Consider the following 19,549-nt stretch of genomic DNA (forward strand, 5'->3'; position numbering starts at 1 on the left):
TGCAATGAAATAAAATTACTGACAATACATTTATAAAAATAAAATACAATACAATACATATTTAAAAATTTAACACACGATAAAATATTATCATACAAGTACATGGAAAAATAAATTTTTTTTACATATCTATTCCACCAGCAAATTGGTCATTGTCTGAGAAATCAATCAGAAAATCTCCAGCATCAAAATGAGTTGAATTATTCAAAGGTTCATTGTGTTCAGTAAAATTGGTCTCCTTTTCTTTCTCCTTTAATGATTCTTTATAAAGTTTACAAAGGTGCTCAGGGGCTCGACAAATACGGGACCAATGTCCTGGAGTACCACATCTGAAACAAGAACTTTCAAATCTTTTTGAGTGATTCTCATTAACACTCATATTCTCATTATGCCTTTTCGGTGGATGGTTTGGGACGCTCTTTTGAGATGAGTTATAGAAATAACTATCTCGATTATTTTTAAAAACACGGCCGCGTCCACGACCACGACCACTTCCACGTCCACGTCCACGACCTCGATTTTGTTCTCGACCAAAATCTTGTCTATAACTATGATTTTGGTTTCCAGGTTTACATTCGTTTTTGCTTACGACATTTACTTCAGGAAATGCCGTTGAACCAGTGGGTCGTGCCTGATGATTTCTCATTAACAGCTCATTATTCTTTTCCGCCACGAGAAGACAGGCGATGAGTTCAGAATATCTCGCAAATCCACGCACTCTATATTGTTGTTGTAGAGTTATATTTGATGCGTGAAACGTGGAAAATGTTTTTTCAAATATTTCCGATTCTGTAACCTCATGTCCACAAAATTTTAGCTGCGAGATTATCGCTGAATTGTAATCAGTGACTTTCTTAAAATCTTGGAATCTCAACGTATTCCATTCATCCCGGGCGGACGGAAGTATAACTTCCCTTATATGTTCGAATATTTCTTTTAATCCCTTCCACAAAACCATGTGATCTTTTTCAATCAGATATTCACATTTTAATCCGTCGTCGAGATGTCGACGCAAAAATATCATGGCTCTTGCCTTTTCTTGTGATGTGCATATGCCATTTTCTTTTATGGTCTCATTTAGACCTAATGACTCAAGATGCATTTCTACATCGAGAGTCCATGGCATATAATTTTTCCCCGTAATATCAAGAGCAATGAATTCGAGCTTTGCCAAGTTTGACATGGTGGTATTAAAAAAAATTACGATGCATTTTATTAGTTAATGAATATTACAATACAAAGTAATGGATAAACAACAAATACAAGCATTCGTAAAAATAAAGAAAACACACGAGGAGGATATTCTCCGATAAGTNCTTTTATACTTGTCGTATCCCTTACCGGGAGTGTGGGATGTCGTCTTAACATCCTCCCAGGATTTATAACAAGTTTTTGAAAAATTTATTTTATTATAACATTATATTATGTATTAAGTATATACACAATAAATAAATAAACAGTAAAATAAATATTATTACTTTTGTTACATTTTTCTTCTGTTTTGGAGCTTGGAAAAATATGGAGGACTTTTAGAGCTTCGTGCTGATAACGTGTTGTGAAAAAGTAAAAATTTACGGTAAAAAGTAAAAATCTCAAACTCTCAAAATTATCACACTACACACTTTATAATATTTTTCTCTCAACTTAATTGTAATTTTCTTCACAAATGAGAGATCTATTTATAGAAAATCTTTACAAATAATCCAAAAATAAGATCATCATTATCTACATCATCACACACTAATTTTCAATATTTACAACTCTTATTTTCAACATTCAAATATTCAACATACACATTTTAAATATTAATCTTCAACAACTAAGTATTTGTTTTAGCCCTTAATTAATTATCTAAACCACACACACACACAATTCGGCACACACACATACACATTTATTTAGAGGAGAAGAGCTAGGGTTCTTGAGCTCTAGCAGCAGCCACCCCTTTCCTTTGCAAATTTATGGAGATTTACGCCCTTTTTTCGAGCAAGAATCGTGTAGCAAGCGTCTCCTGGTCATCTCCCGTAATCGACCGCGTCGGTATTCGTTATCTTCGTGCGTTTATACGCAAAAGCATGTATATTCTTTTATTTTTCTGCATCGATCTTGTCATAGTAAATATTTTGATGCATATTGTATGTAAAATCCGTTTATGTTATGCAAAGTTTGAGCTATGATGTTGAAACGATTTTTTGAACGATTTATAGATCTCAAAAACCGAATATGCTGCCATTTCGAGTCTGTGAATTTTTGGTCAGTTTTATGGAAAAACCTTCAAAATACAAAACGTAGTACTTTTTGGTATCTTCGATTTGATAGTAAATTAGTAATTTTCGAACAAAAGATGAGTGAGTTATGATTTTTCTCGTATGAGTGCTCAAACTGTGTCAAAAATAGGTCCTTCTGGAGGGTTTTCGAGTTGCATGCTTCGCTGGAACTGGGCGGCGCCCGAGCGGTAAGATCTTACCCCCCGAGCGCCAGGCCTTCTGGACAGGCGGCGCTTGAGCGGTAAGATATTACCGCCCGAACGTCAGGCATTCTGGAATTTTTTTTAAAAAAAAAAGTGTTTTAGTATGTGCAGTAGTCGTCCAATTGGATCCAAAGAAGCCCTCAACGCTATGTAAGCATGTTCGACGTGCAAAAAAAAATGTTTATGTTTTTGAGGTATGGGAATTGTCTTGTGACCAATTATGAACGAGTTTGGAAGCCAGAGAACGTGTCCGGGGACCTCTCTACCCAGTAAAGCATGACCGGGTTATGATCAGGATTGGAAAGTGGTATAGCATGACCAGGGACCAATCCACCCGATAAAGCATGATCGAAGATCTTATGTATGTGGCAGTGGACATCCCTGCCAGCCCAGTACTGTGGTTTAGTCTGATCAGACGCACTATGTTATGGGTCAATTGCTTTGAAACATATCTCTACGCAAAATGACGATGATTAAGCATGTTTAAGTATGTATGATGCAGCACGTTTATGAAAATGTTTATGAAATGATGGCACATCTATGCTTATGTAAGTATGTTTATGTAAGTATGTTTAGAGTTTAAGTATGTAAGACTTGATCGATGCAGCTGAGGACGAGTATGAGGAGACGAGAGGCGGGGATCAGTGAGTTGGCTCGTAATGTGCAGAGGCCTAACCCGAGGACCGCTTTAGTTTCAAGAGTTTTATGTATGATAAAATTGTTTACTCTGATTTTTAATGAAATTATTTTATGTTGTTTTAAAGAAGTACTCGTTGCAAGTTCGTTTACATTTCAAATATTTGTTCAAGCATTTTATTTTTATGGCATTTTGAAGGAGAATTACTTATCTTAGAAAAATTTTTATTTTCCGCAAATTTTAAGTATGTTTAAAAGTATGGTATGTCACATATGTCGAAGGGGCTTGTATGACTTGAGGTTTAGGAGTGATCTGATAGTAGATATGTAGGAACGTATGTGTTGCTCGTGAGGTCGATGCAAGTTTGAGGAAGAACCGATCGATTCTCGTGTTTGTGGCTCGGTTTTGGAGAGTTTGGGTAGTTCACGTGTATTCAAAGGCATGGAGTTGAAGGTCATGGAAAGTGCAGTGAAAGAAGGTTTGGTTGTGGTCTAGGATGGGTTGGTTCGAGCCTAGTCAAGGCAGGGTGAGCATAGGATGGCTTGGATTCGAAGTAGAAAATTGAGGTTTTTGCCCGCAAGATTAGCGCCGCAGTGCGCCCTTCAGTGCTGTGGCGCTCGAGCTTCAGCTCTTGTAGCACCGCGGCGCTAATGCATTGCGCCTAGGTGCTAGTCCTGCACTTGAGAGTATTTGATTTTGAGGATCATGGTTCGTTTTGGGTGTTGACATGTCATTGTGTTCAAGGTTGTTGAGAGTTTAATTGGGTCATATAGGGTTTGATTGTGAGCTTTTGAAATATGGTTTACGTTTGGTTAAATTTGGACTAAAACGGAGACTCCGGTCTAAGTTTTAAACTAATTATAGAAGTTAAGGTTTGAGCTCAAGTTTACGTCTAAGAAATGATTACAATTATGTTTGTAAGGCGTTCGATAAGTGTGATTGGGAACATGTCATTTTTGCAGCTTAGCATGTTAACAGTCCTGGCAGTTTCCTGACAACTGTTCATGCATTTTTAAAATGTATATGTGGATATTAAACATGTATTTTTATGTTAATGTTAGAAACACGTTGCACGCTTGATTTTAAAAAAAAAGGTATGTATATGAATGACTTTCACAGGTGATGAATATGATGACATGTTTTTGAAGTAAGTGAGTTGGTTGTGACTAATACGAACACGAACACGAATATGTAAGGCCAAGGCTCAGTGGACGGTGTCGCTGATATCTCCGCCGCAGGGTACCGCGGTTATACATAGATGGATCCATCGAGTTAGAGCTGATACGAAAGTCACAACTAATTTGAATTCAATAAGGAAAACTGAACACGTATAAGTTGATACGATATGATATGATTTGAAATGAATATGTTTACGCTTATGTTTATGCTTCTGAAGATCATGAAACTTATTTTAATTATAATATTTTTCACTGTTGCTTGATATGTACATGTACTTGTTATTACTATTCAGGAATGTTGAATCTTTAGACTCACTAGGTATGATTGATGGAAGTGATCATGAGGATGTGGAGACTAGAGATGCTGAAGACTGAGTAGGCGGAGCTGGGATGCACATGATAACCCGAGGACCATGCATTTTTCCGCATATTATGTCTAGGAGTCAAGGGCTTCTAAACAGTAGTTTCACATGTTTATGATTTTTGTTTAATGTCACCTTTTAAGATTTCGTGTAGCTGTAGTTACTTTTAGTCAGTGATTGGGTGAATTTTAAAACGCATGTTTAACTTATGTAAATGTTTATGAGTGTGTGTATTTCAGTCACAACTTTAAACATGCGAAACTACTGTATTTCGGCCACAACTTCTAACGTGGAGCTTACTGTCCAAAACCAAAAATACAGATCTTGGAGCGCTCGAGCGGTCAAATCTTACAGATCAGGCGCACTCTGCGCACAACTATAACAAAGGTTGCTTCCGAAATGCCTCTTCCTTTCATAATTTGAAAACGTGATAAACATGAAAGTTGTAGCTCTATGCCTTGGCTTGCATCTCCAATTGGTTTCATGTCATTTGAAGGTTTGAGTACAAAGTTATTCTCATTCTACCAACATCTGTCAGTGCAGGAACGACGAAACACATGATACATTTTTCGGGTCATTTTTGACTCGTCTTCCCTAATTATTTGAACAAAACTCAAAATATGAAAGTTATAGAATTATACCTTATCTTTCAAATGGAAGTGGTCTCAAACCGTTTGATCAATATACTAATCATTAAGCCAAAAACCACAACTACTGCCACAGTTTTCATACCGTTTCTGCATTTCCATTACTTATTTTAATCAAGATCAACTTTCTATTCTACCCATCCATCTTCTATCCATTCTATATCATTTATTACCATTCATATCATAATTTGAAGACATAAACCATCATCATTACATCACATATCCCAAACGATCATCATAATAAACCATAAAAGGAATAATTAAAATACTTAATCATAATCATTACCTTACATCATATGCATACGAATGTTTGGGCGTTAAATATCATTTCCTCCCGACCTGGCGCTGTAGTAGCGCCGAAGCCCTATGTGCTATAATGCTGAACCAAGGGCTAATTCTCATCTCGGTGCCAAGTTGCACAAATAGGTATGAAATGAAGTATTGACATTTTGATAGAATTTTATTTTAGATAATTTATTTCGATGTATTGGGTATATCTGTATTTATAGAAGCTTTAATCTTCGTGCTGTAAAGAACTTAAACGTGACAACGGTATGATAATACGATATGATGACAATGCCGCAGTTGTGATTGATCCCGACCCTACTATCATTATGCCTTTGCAATGTTCTATGAGAGCTATTGCATAGGCCTACTGGTTTGAGATCCCTGGGGAAGAGGATCAAGTTGGCCTACGACAATGACGGAACGCCCTGAATAATCGGTTAAAGCTATGCACTGATTGCCATATGTCCTCTTCTGTCTCTGTGTGTAGTCAAGTTTCACATATTTCTCACCTCGGCTAAGGAGCTCATCATAGCTGCGGGGAGGTAGTTTTACCAAGGATTTGAAAAATTCTCCTTCCCAAAGGCCTTGAGTAAAGGCGTTTACGAGAGTGTCAGTAGTGGTTGCCGACATTTCCAGGGCAGCGCTATTGAATCATTGAACAAACTCGCTCAACGATCCAAATCATTTTACTTCATATTAAATAATCCTAAATAGGTCTTTAAATACTTTTTACTGGTAACACAATGTTTCAAGAAAGCGGTGTAGAATTTATGGAACCTCGTGATAGACTGAGGTTGCAATGGATCGAATCATTTTTGGGCTGGCCCAACCAAGGTAGTGAGGAAGACTTGGCACTTACCCCATGTGAGTATCTATGCAATATGGTCGCTTTGTTTAACCTCCCTAAGTGTTCCTCCGGATCCATGCTCCTATCAAAATACTTTATGGTTGGCTGGAAAAAATTGATCGGGATGTCTTCATTTATTATTTCTAGGATAATGGTCTCTTCTTGTCTAGAGGTATGTCCTGACCTCCCACTTGTCGATCTAATCTTCTAATCTCTTCAAAAATGACCTCCAAATATTATGGAGGAGGCGAATGTGGAAGAGGTGGAGGAAGTGGAGGCGGAGGAGGAGGCAACGAGAGAGGTGGTGGTGGTGGAGTACTGTGAAGTCGATTACGACAAAGGGCGTCATATCTGTTCTCCTTATCAACTGAACTAGCTAATCTTTAGTGAGATTCGCTAAATTTCCCCATTGATTACCATGATTATTGGCCTAATCTTTTCTATGAATAGTTCTTCTTCCTTGTCCAGCCATATCTACGTCTTCAATTGGACTTCCCACAAACGGTGCCAATTGATATTGATAAAAATAGTGATACCTACCAAAGGTTCGAGAATATGTTTCGAGAGGTCATCTCGATCTATCGGACGGTGGCCTCAAAGCACAAGAAAGAACATTAAAAGGGGGTCGAAAGGTTTTTTCTCCTTAGTCTTTCCAACGTTCAAGTCAGATAATGAAAAAATATAGAGAGTACTTGTGTGTAAGCAATATATGTGAGTGAATAAATAACACCATCAAACCAGTTATTTATAAGAGAAGAGTTACCATGTGAGTAGAGTTCTTCCATAACTAAAACTCTAGTCTTTATAGGATTTTAAATCTCTTAAAACTATTTTCTTGTTAGAATCTAGATTCTCACAATCTTAGATAATATTTGATCAAATAGTTATGATATTCCTTCCTTAAGGGATAACCTATTGGTGAAATTTGGTTATTGGGCCCAAGATGAGTCCTTGGATGACCTATTCCATCTGGCTATTGGATTAGTTAACATATGAATTTTTACTATCTAGGCTGTCGAGAGTGACCTGACTTCATTTCACTAATATCAAATAAGAATAAAAAAAAAGATTGATATTTCATGAAATTTCATGAAATCTGATTAGGGAGAAAATAATCATTCTTATTATTAAATTTTTATAATTCACTCATAGATTTTAATTCTTCTATTCAAATTTCACAAAATATCATTTTCCTACTATTAATTCACACCGACATATATTAGATATTTATAAAAAAATTAATTCAAATCAATTTAAAAATAGTTTTATATTTAAAATCTATATATTAATTGTTCTTTTAAAGACTTGCACGCACCCTTTTTACTATTTAAAACTTATTTTCCAATATTTATTAGAGCTCATAGCACCATCGAATAAGAGGCAATTAGGCCGAGATGAGAGGCAAAAAAATACATCTACAGACCTCTTAGCAAGGTAGAAATTAGAAAAAGTAAAGCAGCTGACCTCGAAACCTAAAGCCTTAAAAAGAACTACGAAATTACGAAGGATCCGAAGGCATTAGGAGTGAATTGGCCGAGATGAATCATGTAATAATAGCCAAGATGCTGAAAAAATGAATGTAGAGGAAATCGGAAGCCACCCTCTAACTGATCTTGATAGAAGGTATAATATCCAAGAGGAAGAGTGCGGGCTCGGTCCTCGGATTTGGGGAAGGAAAACTTATAATCACGAGGGGCATGCGATAAGGCTCAGAGTAGATCCTCGTCCGATGCATCCATCCAAGAAGTGTAGTGCTCGAACCAAGGGGAATAACTCGATCTAACAAAATCTTCCTTAGCTGCATAAAAACCAAGTTGATCCCAAACTGGGTCGCCATCCTCGAGGGCTTGGTGGAAGCAGATCCCCACTTCCCAGAAGATCTCCTCGGAGGTCGACAACATGAAATGGTTAGAGGATGCAATAAATAAATACTTGCATAAGTAAAAGCTGAAGAATGTTCGGGAGTTCTGAGTAAGATTAAGGTCAAAGCTAAGCTGAAGAAAGTTCGAAAAGTGGAAAATGAATGAGGGGTGGGGCGAGAATTTATAGAAGGACCTAATCAAGATCGGACCGTTGATCGTAATACAATAAGACATCTTAGATCGTCTCGAAGTACGAAAAATTTAACATTGGGGTGGTGATGAGACGAAATTTCAAATTTAGGTCGTGAATTTGTCAGGTGGTCATAGTCCTCACCTCACTCGACCTCAGCCTTAGGTCTGTCGAGAGAACGGGCTATGCGAACTTCAGGTCTTCTACATCAGCTCGACTTGGGAGGAGGGACTTATGATACTTGTGGAATGAAGTCAGCTCACTTTCCACATCCGAGATACTAAAAGATTATCTATTAATTGACCCAATAGCCAGATGGAACCTCGAGGTCATGTAAGGACTCACTTCGAGCCCAATAACCATGTTTCATTAGGAGGTCATCTGAGAGCTCATCCCAGCCGACCTCTCAGATACTCATTATGGCAATTAAACGAGTCATGGCCGACCTCTCAGCGAACCTAAATACATACCCTCATTTGGAAAATGAGAGAATTCATTATACCGACATCCTGAGACGAGAATGGCAGCTCATTACTCACCAACAGAGTTCGGGTATCGAATGAACCCATAGTCAGACGTACAAATCCTTAAGGAAGGAATATCATAAAGATTTCATCCAATCTTATATAAGATTCTAGGAATCTAGAGTCCAACAAGAAAAGAGTTCTAAGAGATATAGAATCCTATAAAGACTGGAATTTTAGTCATTGAAGTACTTTAATTACATGGTAACTCTTCTCCTGTAATTATTAGGTTTGATAGTGTTATTTATTTTCTCACATATATTGCTTACACACAAACACTCTCTATATTTTTCTCATTCTCTGACTTGAGCGTTAGAGAGGCTACATTGGAAAAACTTTGATCCCCTTTAACGTTCTTACTTGTGCTTTCAGGCTATCGTCGGACGGGCCGAGCTTACCTCCCAAAACATATTCCCCACCCTTCGGAAAGTACCACTCTTTTTATCAACGTCACTATCTTTTCCAATACTAAAATGTTACTTCTAATTCTAAATCCCACCAAATTTCATGGTACCAAACACACATAAAAATAAAACACTATGATCCTAATTCCTTATTAAAATAATATTACTATAATTTTTTATTAGACTATAATATCAGTAAAAAATAATAATATTAGTATGGTAATTAAAATATGTAGTGATATAACAGCTTTAAACTTTGTACAAAAATAATTCATATTTTAACATTTTATAATATCAAAGTACATAAAATTTGGTGTTATGGTCGGGTTCAGGTCTGTTATTCTTTTTAACAAAATCTGGTTTAGGTTGGTGTCAATTGTAGTACCCGACATAAATTAAAAACTGCATTTTTTTTACAGTTTCAAATTTTTATTTAATTAATAATTAAAGAAATATTAACAAAAAATAAAACAAAATAGACATTTTTGTAACCCGATAATACCCGACCCGACCCGACGCCCACCCCTAGTTGAGTGTAGTGGAGTTATGATTCCCATCCCGAAAATAAAATAATATAATAAGAATCAGCCTCTGAACTTTAGTAATTCCTATTTCATGCTTAATAAACTTATAATTCGATTTTATTTCAATTAATATGAATTAAGCGAGTTTAATTTCTTATATAAAAAATAGCACAATGAAGAAGAAAAATTTATGCTACCAGCCAGTCCCAACTAATTTAGATTGAGAAGGCTCAAACAAGACCAAACTAACACATGAGAACTTCATTTTTGCTTGTTAAACCGAAACCAACAGGAAACAGAGGATCATATGACTCATCTTCGGCGTTACTAGGAATTTGTGCGACATTTTTAAACCAGGTGACCGGGAGTCGTCCTTGGAACTCATGATCTCCAAAGATAACATCAGCAATCCCGGTTGCTTCACTTCCCGGTAACCATGCAGCAACAAGGGCAGTCATCTTCTCCAAAATCCGAGGTTCTAAAGCCAAAGGCCTACCGGATATCAAGATTATTAACGTGGGAATGGCTTCAGAAACAAGACTTATTAGCTCGGCACCATTGAAATGAATTCTGAGATCTTTACTGTCGCCACCAGATTCCACGTATGGACCTTCGCCCACAACCACAATCGCGAAAGAGTAATCCCTACCAATTAAGGTGGATGCGGATGGATTTTGTTCGTATATCACTTCTGTTTCAGGCCCAACAGCGTTTTTTATAGCATCCAAAATGGTAGTCCCTGTCATGAACATAGTGAACTATAAAGTTGTAGTCTTGAAGTTTGAATTCAGGCATAATTTGATTTTTGTTAAAAAAATTTAAAATTGAATCTAAGATGAATACTCATGATCTAGATCTCACCGGTATAAGTATTAATTACACTCAATATCACACCCAGATATTAGCCTACGTGCACAAAAGCGCACAAGTACGGCACATAACCAAGCAAAGAATGTCGATGTTGCTGATAATTTCTGTTCAAATTGAGCCAAATTCAAAAACTAGTTCGATTCCTCTGCTACCTAACACTAAGTGAGAACCATGTTCCAAAGAAAATAATTATGGATGAGCAATCTTTGATATATTTTGGAATCATGACCATAAGACGCCAAATTTCAAACTGTTCTTGATTATTTATTTGAAAAGCAAACGGATTCCAAATCAAATCCATAAAATTTTGAATAAGAAAGAAGTTAAATTCTTTTCATGATTTGCCCACATGGAAGAGAAATTCAATTTATACTGGAAGAATTTGATATAAAAGAATGCAGGTACTATTGAAGCAGGAACTAGATGCAAATTGTTGAATGGTATTCAAGACCAATATAATGGGCAATAGTAGTTTGTGTCCCTTGTGCTTTATTTGGAGATGAATGAATCCCCAAAATGACTTACCAGTCGTAATTCTACCGCTTTTCCCCTCCCATGTTGCAGTCCATCCCCCACATTGATATCCCAGATCATCGGCATGCTTTCCAACTACAAGAATTCGTTTAGCATTTCGGTCCAGTGGAAGAAATGGTTTCTTCAGATCCTTTCCATTCTTTAACAGAACTAATGACTTTCGAACCGCTTCACGTGCTATTACCTTGTGTGACTGACACAATAATGAACTATATTTAAGTCTTTCAAGCAATGATCAATTTTTTTTCTATACTCAAGTCCCTTTTAAGCGTCTTTTTAATTAAAAGTTCAGCCAAAAACGAGTTTAATATATAGCATGTTTTTTTAATCTTTTATTTTTAAAAAAACATTATTATAAAACTTTCAACTTTAAATGTGTGCGAAGAAGCAAAGTCAACCTGTACGGAGTCCATGAGTGAAGAATTCCATACTTTAATCACGTTTGCATATATCAGAACAGGACATATAAAAGCACAAAAAATTGTTAAGCTCACCTCACAATTAACTGAATCGAGCAAAGATCCATCACTCATGGAATGTTCAAAGAGGCCAGAAACGAACTTTACTCTCAGAATTCTTTCAACCGCATCATTGATTCTAGCAATTGGGATCTCACCTGAATTCACCAGATGCATCAAATCTTCCAGAAATAATTGAAATCGATAAGGCACCATCACCTGGTGAAACACACAAAAAACGTTACAATGTTTATTGTTATAGAATGGTTTAAAATATCAATGGACAGGGATCCTTTACCATATCAACTCCTGCACTGACTGCTGACAGAATGCTCTGCCTGTAGTTGGATCCATGAGGACTTGAAAGCCGGTCCAGCCCTTCAGAGTCAGAAATGACAAACCCCTGCAAGAGAGTCTCACCCTTCATTGTTTGTGGAAATTCAGCTAACTTGACAAAATTTACTGAGTGCCATGTTGAAAAGAGTGATGAAGGATTAAGGTAAATCATAGCAATCAAAAAAAGGAAATAACGAGGATGTATTGAGATATTGCAACTATTGTATTTGTGATTTCGTTGTAACTTTTCTCTTTAAAATCCAAATTTGTGACTTGCACTTTGTAAATCTCAAATCTTTAGTATCGTATTTTATACCCTTGATATCTCACTGTCGACCACATGAACTCAAATGCATTGAGTAACTAAAATGGTTCCAAGCATCAATTCAACAGAGAGACACATGTACAGAATTCTTGTCCCGTCCATATTTTCCTTCAAAGTTATAAAAAAATATTTTGTATCATGTCATGTCCATCTGTCAATGTCTCATTCTGACAATCATGGGCTTATGTTTAGGGGTTAAATTGAGCGACAAACATTTTTTTCAATCCTCTTCGTGGCAAAAGTTCTGAAAAAGAATGGCGGTTATGGTAAAACAAAGATCAAAGAGAGAGACAACAGAAATTTATAATCAATACCAGTCTCCGGACACAAAATAAATAAACCTGGTTTCCACAAACCGTAAAAGGGGCTTAGCTTGGGATACTCATAGAATCCATCAGCCTACCTTAAATCCAAGCTTCTCTTTCAAGATCCGAGTAAGAAGAAAATGGTTACTATGTAATTTTTCTCCGTTCCAGCTAGAGTAGGATGCCATGATAGTACATACTCCCTGAGAAATACAATCAAGGTAAGGAGCCATGTGGATCCTCTCTAGTTCATCATATGATACTATGGTATCTCCCTCGTTTATACCATTCTTGGTGCCGCCATCTCCAACAAAATGCTTTGCACATGCGACAACATTTTTTCTGGAGTTTAACACACTGATCAGTCAAGCCACGAGATAAAAGAAGCAAAGTCGATGACAAAAAAACTTCAAGGGAAACAGGATCTAGATGAAGCGATACAACAGAATTCTTAACAAATTTAAAGAAGAATTTACTGATATAATATCTCCAGTATCCATCTGTGCTCTACTAAAAGTACAAGATCTATTGGATTTCGCTACCATATTGAGACCACATTGAGAAGGATGATCTCTCCAGTGAGATATCACAATTTTCCACATCAAATTTGTATACCTTCCAAGATTGAACTTCTTATGAAATAAAGAACCAATATCAGAAAGAATATTCTAAAGGAGAAAATCCGAAATAATTTTGACATCATGTGATACTATTTACAACACAGCAAGGTTCATACAGGTGCATAGATTGAAGTTCTTTTACCTCCCAGCCATAAATGGGTAACCAATAGGATGTCCATGGGGTGGTTCTCCTTGCAAACCCGTGATGATCGAGGTCATGTTTTTAACAATTTGAGTGTCTTCACCGTAACTTTCATAGGATCGTCCCCATCTAGGATCCCTACACACCTGTAAAAATCATCTTAAAACATGAAGACAAACTAATAGAAAATGACCAACCACCCATGAATGGTCAGAAACTAATCATTCAGTTTTGATTATTATATTTGCTGTGATATTCAACTTTTCCTCATTTCAAAAATTTTAGAAAATTAATTTGAGTTCCACTATTCCAGTCAAATAAGAAAAGTAAGGACAAAAATAGAATACAAAGTATGATAATGTTATGTTTAGATCTTAGATTGACTAATACAAATGTCCAAAAAAATATTTTCTTTGGTGATTAAAAATTATATGAGGCAAATAGATTAAAATATGAAACTTATGATAGATATCAAACACTTTCTACATTTCTTTGATTGTTCCGATCATATCCATACATTTGAAAGGTCTAAAAAAGTATTGACTTTAGATTGAGAAATTTTCATTTTATTTATCTAATTAACTTTCTCCAAGATCTTATATAATAATGAATGCAAAAGAACATTGGCAACGAAAGTAAGACTCATAAAATACTGAAACTACGGAAACTTACAGCAACACATGGAGCAAAAGTATAGTGAACCCCACTTGCCCTTACTTCAATTGCTGTAGCAGCCCCAATCCTCCGAGCCAAATCAGCATCTCTATATGAGTGTCATAACATTTTTACACTATGCGAACATCATTAAGAATATAAATGGTTTCATGATTCAATAGCGAGTGACCTGGTGGCTCCAAGGCCTATGTTGTGAGGAAAAATGGTTGCACCATACACATTGTTATTACCATGAACAGCATCAGTCCCATACAACAGAGGAATCCCGAGCCGAGATTCCAATGCCAACTTCTGGAAATTATTTGACATTTCTGCCCAATCTAAAGATCTAGCATTCTCGAATGGTCCACTTCCACCAACACTCAGTATGCTACCTGCACCGACCAGACATACAAATGCAATCAAAATCAAACATAAGGTAACTGGTATTGAAAGTCCTAAAATATCTACCATATCTGATTACAAATTCTTGGTATATGCAGAAACAAAAACAAACGATCCCTTAGTGCGTAATATAAAAACAACGTGCGCCAACCCAAAAACAAGATGTAATCAAAGTCGAAACTTTACCTGCAAGCATAGTGATTGAACCATATATAAACTTAGATTCTCTATACTCCATGGTTAAGCTAGTAAACTAAAACAATTGAAACCCAATTAAGGTGCTGAAAATAAGATATACTTGAAGCCCATTTGCCATGATTCATCAGCAATACAAGAAAAGCGTTAAAAGGTATGTCGGACCTATAGAGAGGTCTTTGATGGCATAAGGGGAGGCTACACTTCGTTCGATCTGCGTCATTTGGCCAAGTTTTTCAGGGAGAGTCATCCGAGAGAGAAGGTCTTTGACTCTAACTTCAACTGGAGCATTAGGGTCCTTGTAAATGCAGCCCATGGCAGTAGATAAGCTGATATCCATAGGACCAAAAGGTTGATTCAGCTGGAACGAGGCGGCGACGATAATATACGAAGTTGCTTGTTTCTCAACGGCTTTGTGTGGAAACCGAATTAGTAGGTAGGCAATGTCGCGTTTTCTGCTAAGCTAAAGTCGTGTTTTTTCTTTTCTGTTTTTTCCTCGTCTCTTGCGTACCGTACGACTTTTTAATTAAAAAGGATTTTCAGCTTATTATCTTTGTTTATGGACAATTTATTTTTTTTCCTCATGTGGAACTGATCTAGCATTGATTTTTGTAGTGCGATTAGTGATATAACAATATTTTCAATAAAAAAAATGATCAAAATTAAAATTTATAATATTAGAACCGAAGTTTGATAAAAAATATGACCAATATTACGAAAAAGATAAAAATAGAATTTTTTTTCATGTTTAAACATAAGTTATTATATTTAAAATTGAAAATGTACCTTTTTTTCTTCAAGATTCAAACATTTCATTGTTGTGTTTAGCCTTGTGTACAAACCATTGTAGTAGATTCCCATTTTTTGTCTTGGACATTGACATTTTTTTTCCCGAACTATAAAAAAAATATGGTGTTTTATGATAGATAACCAAGTGTTAGTGAGATCAAATAACCATTAGCCATAAAATATAATTTGCCTAAAGTAACCATCTACGATAATTTATATGCCACGAAGTTGTCTCGACATGTGACATTTTCAGTTTCAGTTTCACCACTGAAACCGTATACTAGTTCATACAAAACTAAGAGAACGAATGGGTCAAGAAGTGTCGAGTTAGTGAGTCAATAAACGCTTTGATCAAATGATCAAGAATTTGATTTCTTCTATTGACAATCTTTCGAACGAGTTTGTCAAGTGAACTTACGTGATTTTCAAACTATTACGTTAATCCAAAAATTTACCCAATACGTATAGACAGGTAACGACTATAAACCTCACCCCTTATATTTGGATCCAACAAAAATTATATACAAGACTTATGTATCTACATTCTTTGGATCATGGTTTCCAAAAACAAAAAAATTGATAATCACCGAAAAGATCAGCATTTAGCTGTTTAAAAACTTTTAAAAACATATACCTAAAGATGATCGTGCAGTGTATGATTTATGAAATGTATAACCTTATTCCTAATAGGAGTGAACATATCTATAAAAAAAAGGTTTACAGGAGTGAACATTCATCATACTCACAGATAACATATACAAGGTGTTACAAAATCTACTCTATACAGCGTATGCAGATTTTAACATCCACACAAGTCACAGCTCGATGCTACTACACCTTCACCAGAATTGCGGTTTTCCTAGCTTTTTCCACTGTTTTTAAAGCATTTTTACAATCCAGAGCTTATATCTTCGCATGTGAATATATACGAGACATGGGCCGATCAGATTAGCATCCGATAGACGCTTACAAAGTGTAAGGTAAGTATCAACATTTCCTGGCTGTTGAATCCCTCTGCTTAATCCCTGAAGCACAGCTGCTCTGTCCAAGAATTCTGGATACAAACTTTGGTCGAGCATTTTCATAACCGTATCAGCAGCATTCTTGAAATGACCACCTTTAATGTAACCTCTCAACAACCAAGATAACGTTTTTTTTCTCCTCGAAGAACTGCCAACCTCCATACGAGTAAGCAACCGACTTACAGAACCAGCCTCTTTTTGCGAAGCACAAATAGCCAACACAATGTCATAAATATCAGCATCAGCCTCCTTACCGATGAGCTTCATTTCCCATAACTGTTGCTCTGCCTCACCTCCACGCCCAGCACAGACATACATAGCCAGAAGTCTCTCATGTACCATTCCAAGAAACGAGGGGCCTCCCTCTTCAATAACCCAATTAGATAAAAGGAGCCCATAAGCCAACAGATCTTCTTGATACTTCTCAATGAGGCTAACATGTTCCGAATTTAGTTGAGCGATCAGACCAGTCTTGGTGTAGCCCTTTAGCTTGCGTAAAGCTTTAGCAAATTCGTTAAGCTCTTTGACCACAGCTGTCATTGCTATCAAATAACTATATACCTCTGGCTTCAAACCAGATTCTCTAAGGTGAATCACGAATTTGGCAGCATCCACATATTTACCCTCCTCCTAAACGACAAAGGCATCTCGATAGTGTTAAGAAAAGACCTTCATAAATAAATGAACAATGTGCGAAGAAACTATGAGAATATCCATGAATTACAGCATACACAAGATGGAAGAGATGGCATTTAGGTCACATAACATCCACGCAGGTACATTACATCATTAGAGGACAAGGGTTTATTAACAACAGGTTTAAAATCACAGGACATCTTGCACACGCCTTTTCTGGCCAAAAGCAGTTCATCCAAAATTTGAGAGATTGATGAATTCCTAGGAAAAAGTTAACTGGTGGCAATGCATATTTAGCAGTATGGGATACATATAATCATGTCACCATACTTTGGGGCACATTAGCGGTGAGGATGGAAACGATATAGACGACCCAAACAAGTGATCAGTGCATTTTTTATTTTTTAACTCATTCAACCATAAAATCAATTTCCCTAAATGAATTCAGCAACTACATGAACGAAAATCCAGCCCACCCAGCAAAACCACAAACAAGGCAACAACTACAAGGCACAGAAGAAGAAAGGACAGCCGAGTCACAACTATCTACCCATTTCAATTCAATAACATAAAACAAGAAAACAAGAACCGTTGGAGTAACATGGCGATGCAAACTAAAAACATTCATCATAAACGATAGATGAAATATAAAACAACATAAGAGTGTGATTGCTGATCGAAAACAGTAAAACAAGAACATATTTATCAAGGTATTAGCAATTACCATCATCTTCCATGCAAGGTATCCTGCCGGGCCGCCCTTATTCACCTCGGATTCTCCATCAGGAAAGGAGGAAATCCCTCTTCTCAACACCTCTTTAACAAACAAAACTGTGCCTTCCTTCTCCCCAGCTTCCCAATACAATGAAATAACCTTCTCGGTCATACTAAAATTGGTCTTCAAGCCAACGCAATCCATATCTACCAAGAGATCAACCACATCTTCGACCTTGTTCTTCCCCTCTATCAACTTCTTCACCCAAGTACACATGATTGATACCATCAACTCCAGCGTCTCCTTGTCGACTTTATTCTCCTTTTTCAGCCACTCAAACACCTCCAACGCACACCAAGAATCCCTCCCCTCCTGAGAAAAGTACAACAAGACTAGCTGCAACTCACGGGCCGACAATTTATCGTTCAATTCCTCAAGAACATCCGATGGTTCCCGAACCATTCGCTCCAGTTCCTCGATTGCTTCGAAAAACCCTTCACTCATTTCCTCCTCGCCATCGCTTGTGACAAACATGTCCAATTGAACCGACTTCAAGATTCCGACATCTTGAAGCTTGTTTCTTCTCGTGAATAAAGAAGCAGCGTTGTCGGAGCTCGAAAGTCTGGCAAAAGATCGAAATTTGAGCTTGCTGGGCTTCAGGGTGGCAAGAGAAATACGACGACTCGACGAGGAACAAAAAGTGAGACCCAAGTCGCCGATGGCAGTAATCCCACTAACAGACGACATGTTTTTTTTTTCTAGAAAATCGGTTACAAGAAATGGTTGATGGTGGCAGAGCAAAATTGGGGAAACGAATATGGCGGTCAAGCTCTCGAAGTAAATTTCAAATCCAATTCTTGATAATTCCCCGGCCGGTCTATCCTCCGAAATTCCGATTAAACAACGCAGTTTCTAGCTTAATCATTAGCGGAAGATGAAACTCCGGAACGATCCTACCAACCCATCTGTGTATGTGATGGAGTAAACAAAAAGCGACTTATATATATATATACTAAACATATGTGGTAGTAATTAGAATTTGAAATAAAATTGGTTAACTCGACAAAATATAATGATAATAGTATTGTAAATTTTGAAAATTCATGTTAATTAGCATATGTAACTAATTTGGAAAAAAAAACATATTTTTTAAATTTTAAAAAAAGATTTGGACTACTAAAATTTGCTCATATCTTTTTTATCATATTGTTTTTTTTTGTCATATTCTTTCAATAATGCATATATTTTATTACAATATTCAATTATTACAATCTTTTTTGACAATCGTTGATATCAAATTTTTATTTACAATATTGTTTGATTAGTATTCTCTTTCATGTAAATTGACAACAATTTTTACTGAATGCTATTACTTTCCTAGTCACCTTTAATTTATTACACTTATACTTGATAACATATAAACTACACATTATTATTAAGGGTGAGCAAAACTTCGGTTAAACTGAATTAACCGACCGAACCGAGTCAATCCGAAAATTCGGTTCGGTTATTTCGGAAATTCGGTTTTCAAATTAAAAAAATTCGGTTAATTTGGTTCGGTTACGGTTTTCAAAATTTTGAAATCGGCTAACCGAATTAACCGATATAAT

General features: G+C 36.4%; 2 protein-coding genes across 2 annotated transcripts; both read right to left on the reverse strand.

Annotated features, from left to right (window-relative positions):
* Positions 1–10,051: 10,051 nt before the first annotated feature.
* Positions 10,052–15,191, reverse strand: LOC140960194 (uncharacterized). Its single transcript, XM_073418350.1, has 9 exons — positions 14,943–15,191; positions 14,368–14,572; positions 14,196–14,286; positions 13,524–13,669; positions 12,860–13,103; positions 12,094–12,198; positions 11,832–12,014; positions 11,329–11,530; positions 10,052–10,672 (listed from the first exon to the last, which is right to left on the reverse strand). Exons 1-9 carry the CDS (start codon positions 15,115–15,117, stop codon positions 10,179–10,181), a joined length of 1,845 nt encoding a protein of 614 aa, XP_073274451.1. The 5' UTR covers positions 15,118–15,191; the 3' UTR covers positions 10,052–10,178.
* Positions 15,192–16,253: 1,062 nt separating this feature from the next.
* On the reverse strand, positions 16,254–18,955 carry LOC140959852 (pentatricopeptide repeat-containing protein At2g30100, chloroplastic). Its single transcript, XM_073417886.1, has 2 exons — positions 17,949–18,955; positions 16,254–17,218 (listed from the first exon to the last, which is right to left on the reverse strand). The coding sequence occupies exons 1-2, from the start codon at positions 18,684–18,686 to the stop codon at positions 16,445–16,447; spliced, it is 1,512 nt and encodes a 503-aa protein (XP_073273987.1). The 5' UTR covers positions 18,687–18,955; the 3' UTR covers positions 16,254–16,444.
* Between the last annotated feature and the right edge of the window lie 594 nt (positions 18,956–19,549).

Source organism: Primulina huaijiensis, chromosome 15 (assembly GCF_012295235.1).
Source record: "Primulina huaijiensis isolate GDHJ02 chromosome 15, ASM1229523v2, whole genome shotgun sequence".
In the NCBI taxonomy this organism is placed as follows: Eukaryota; Viridiplantae; Streptophyta; class Magnoliopsida; order Lamiales; family Gesneriaceae; genus Primulina; species Primulina huaijiensis.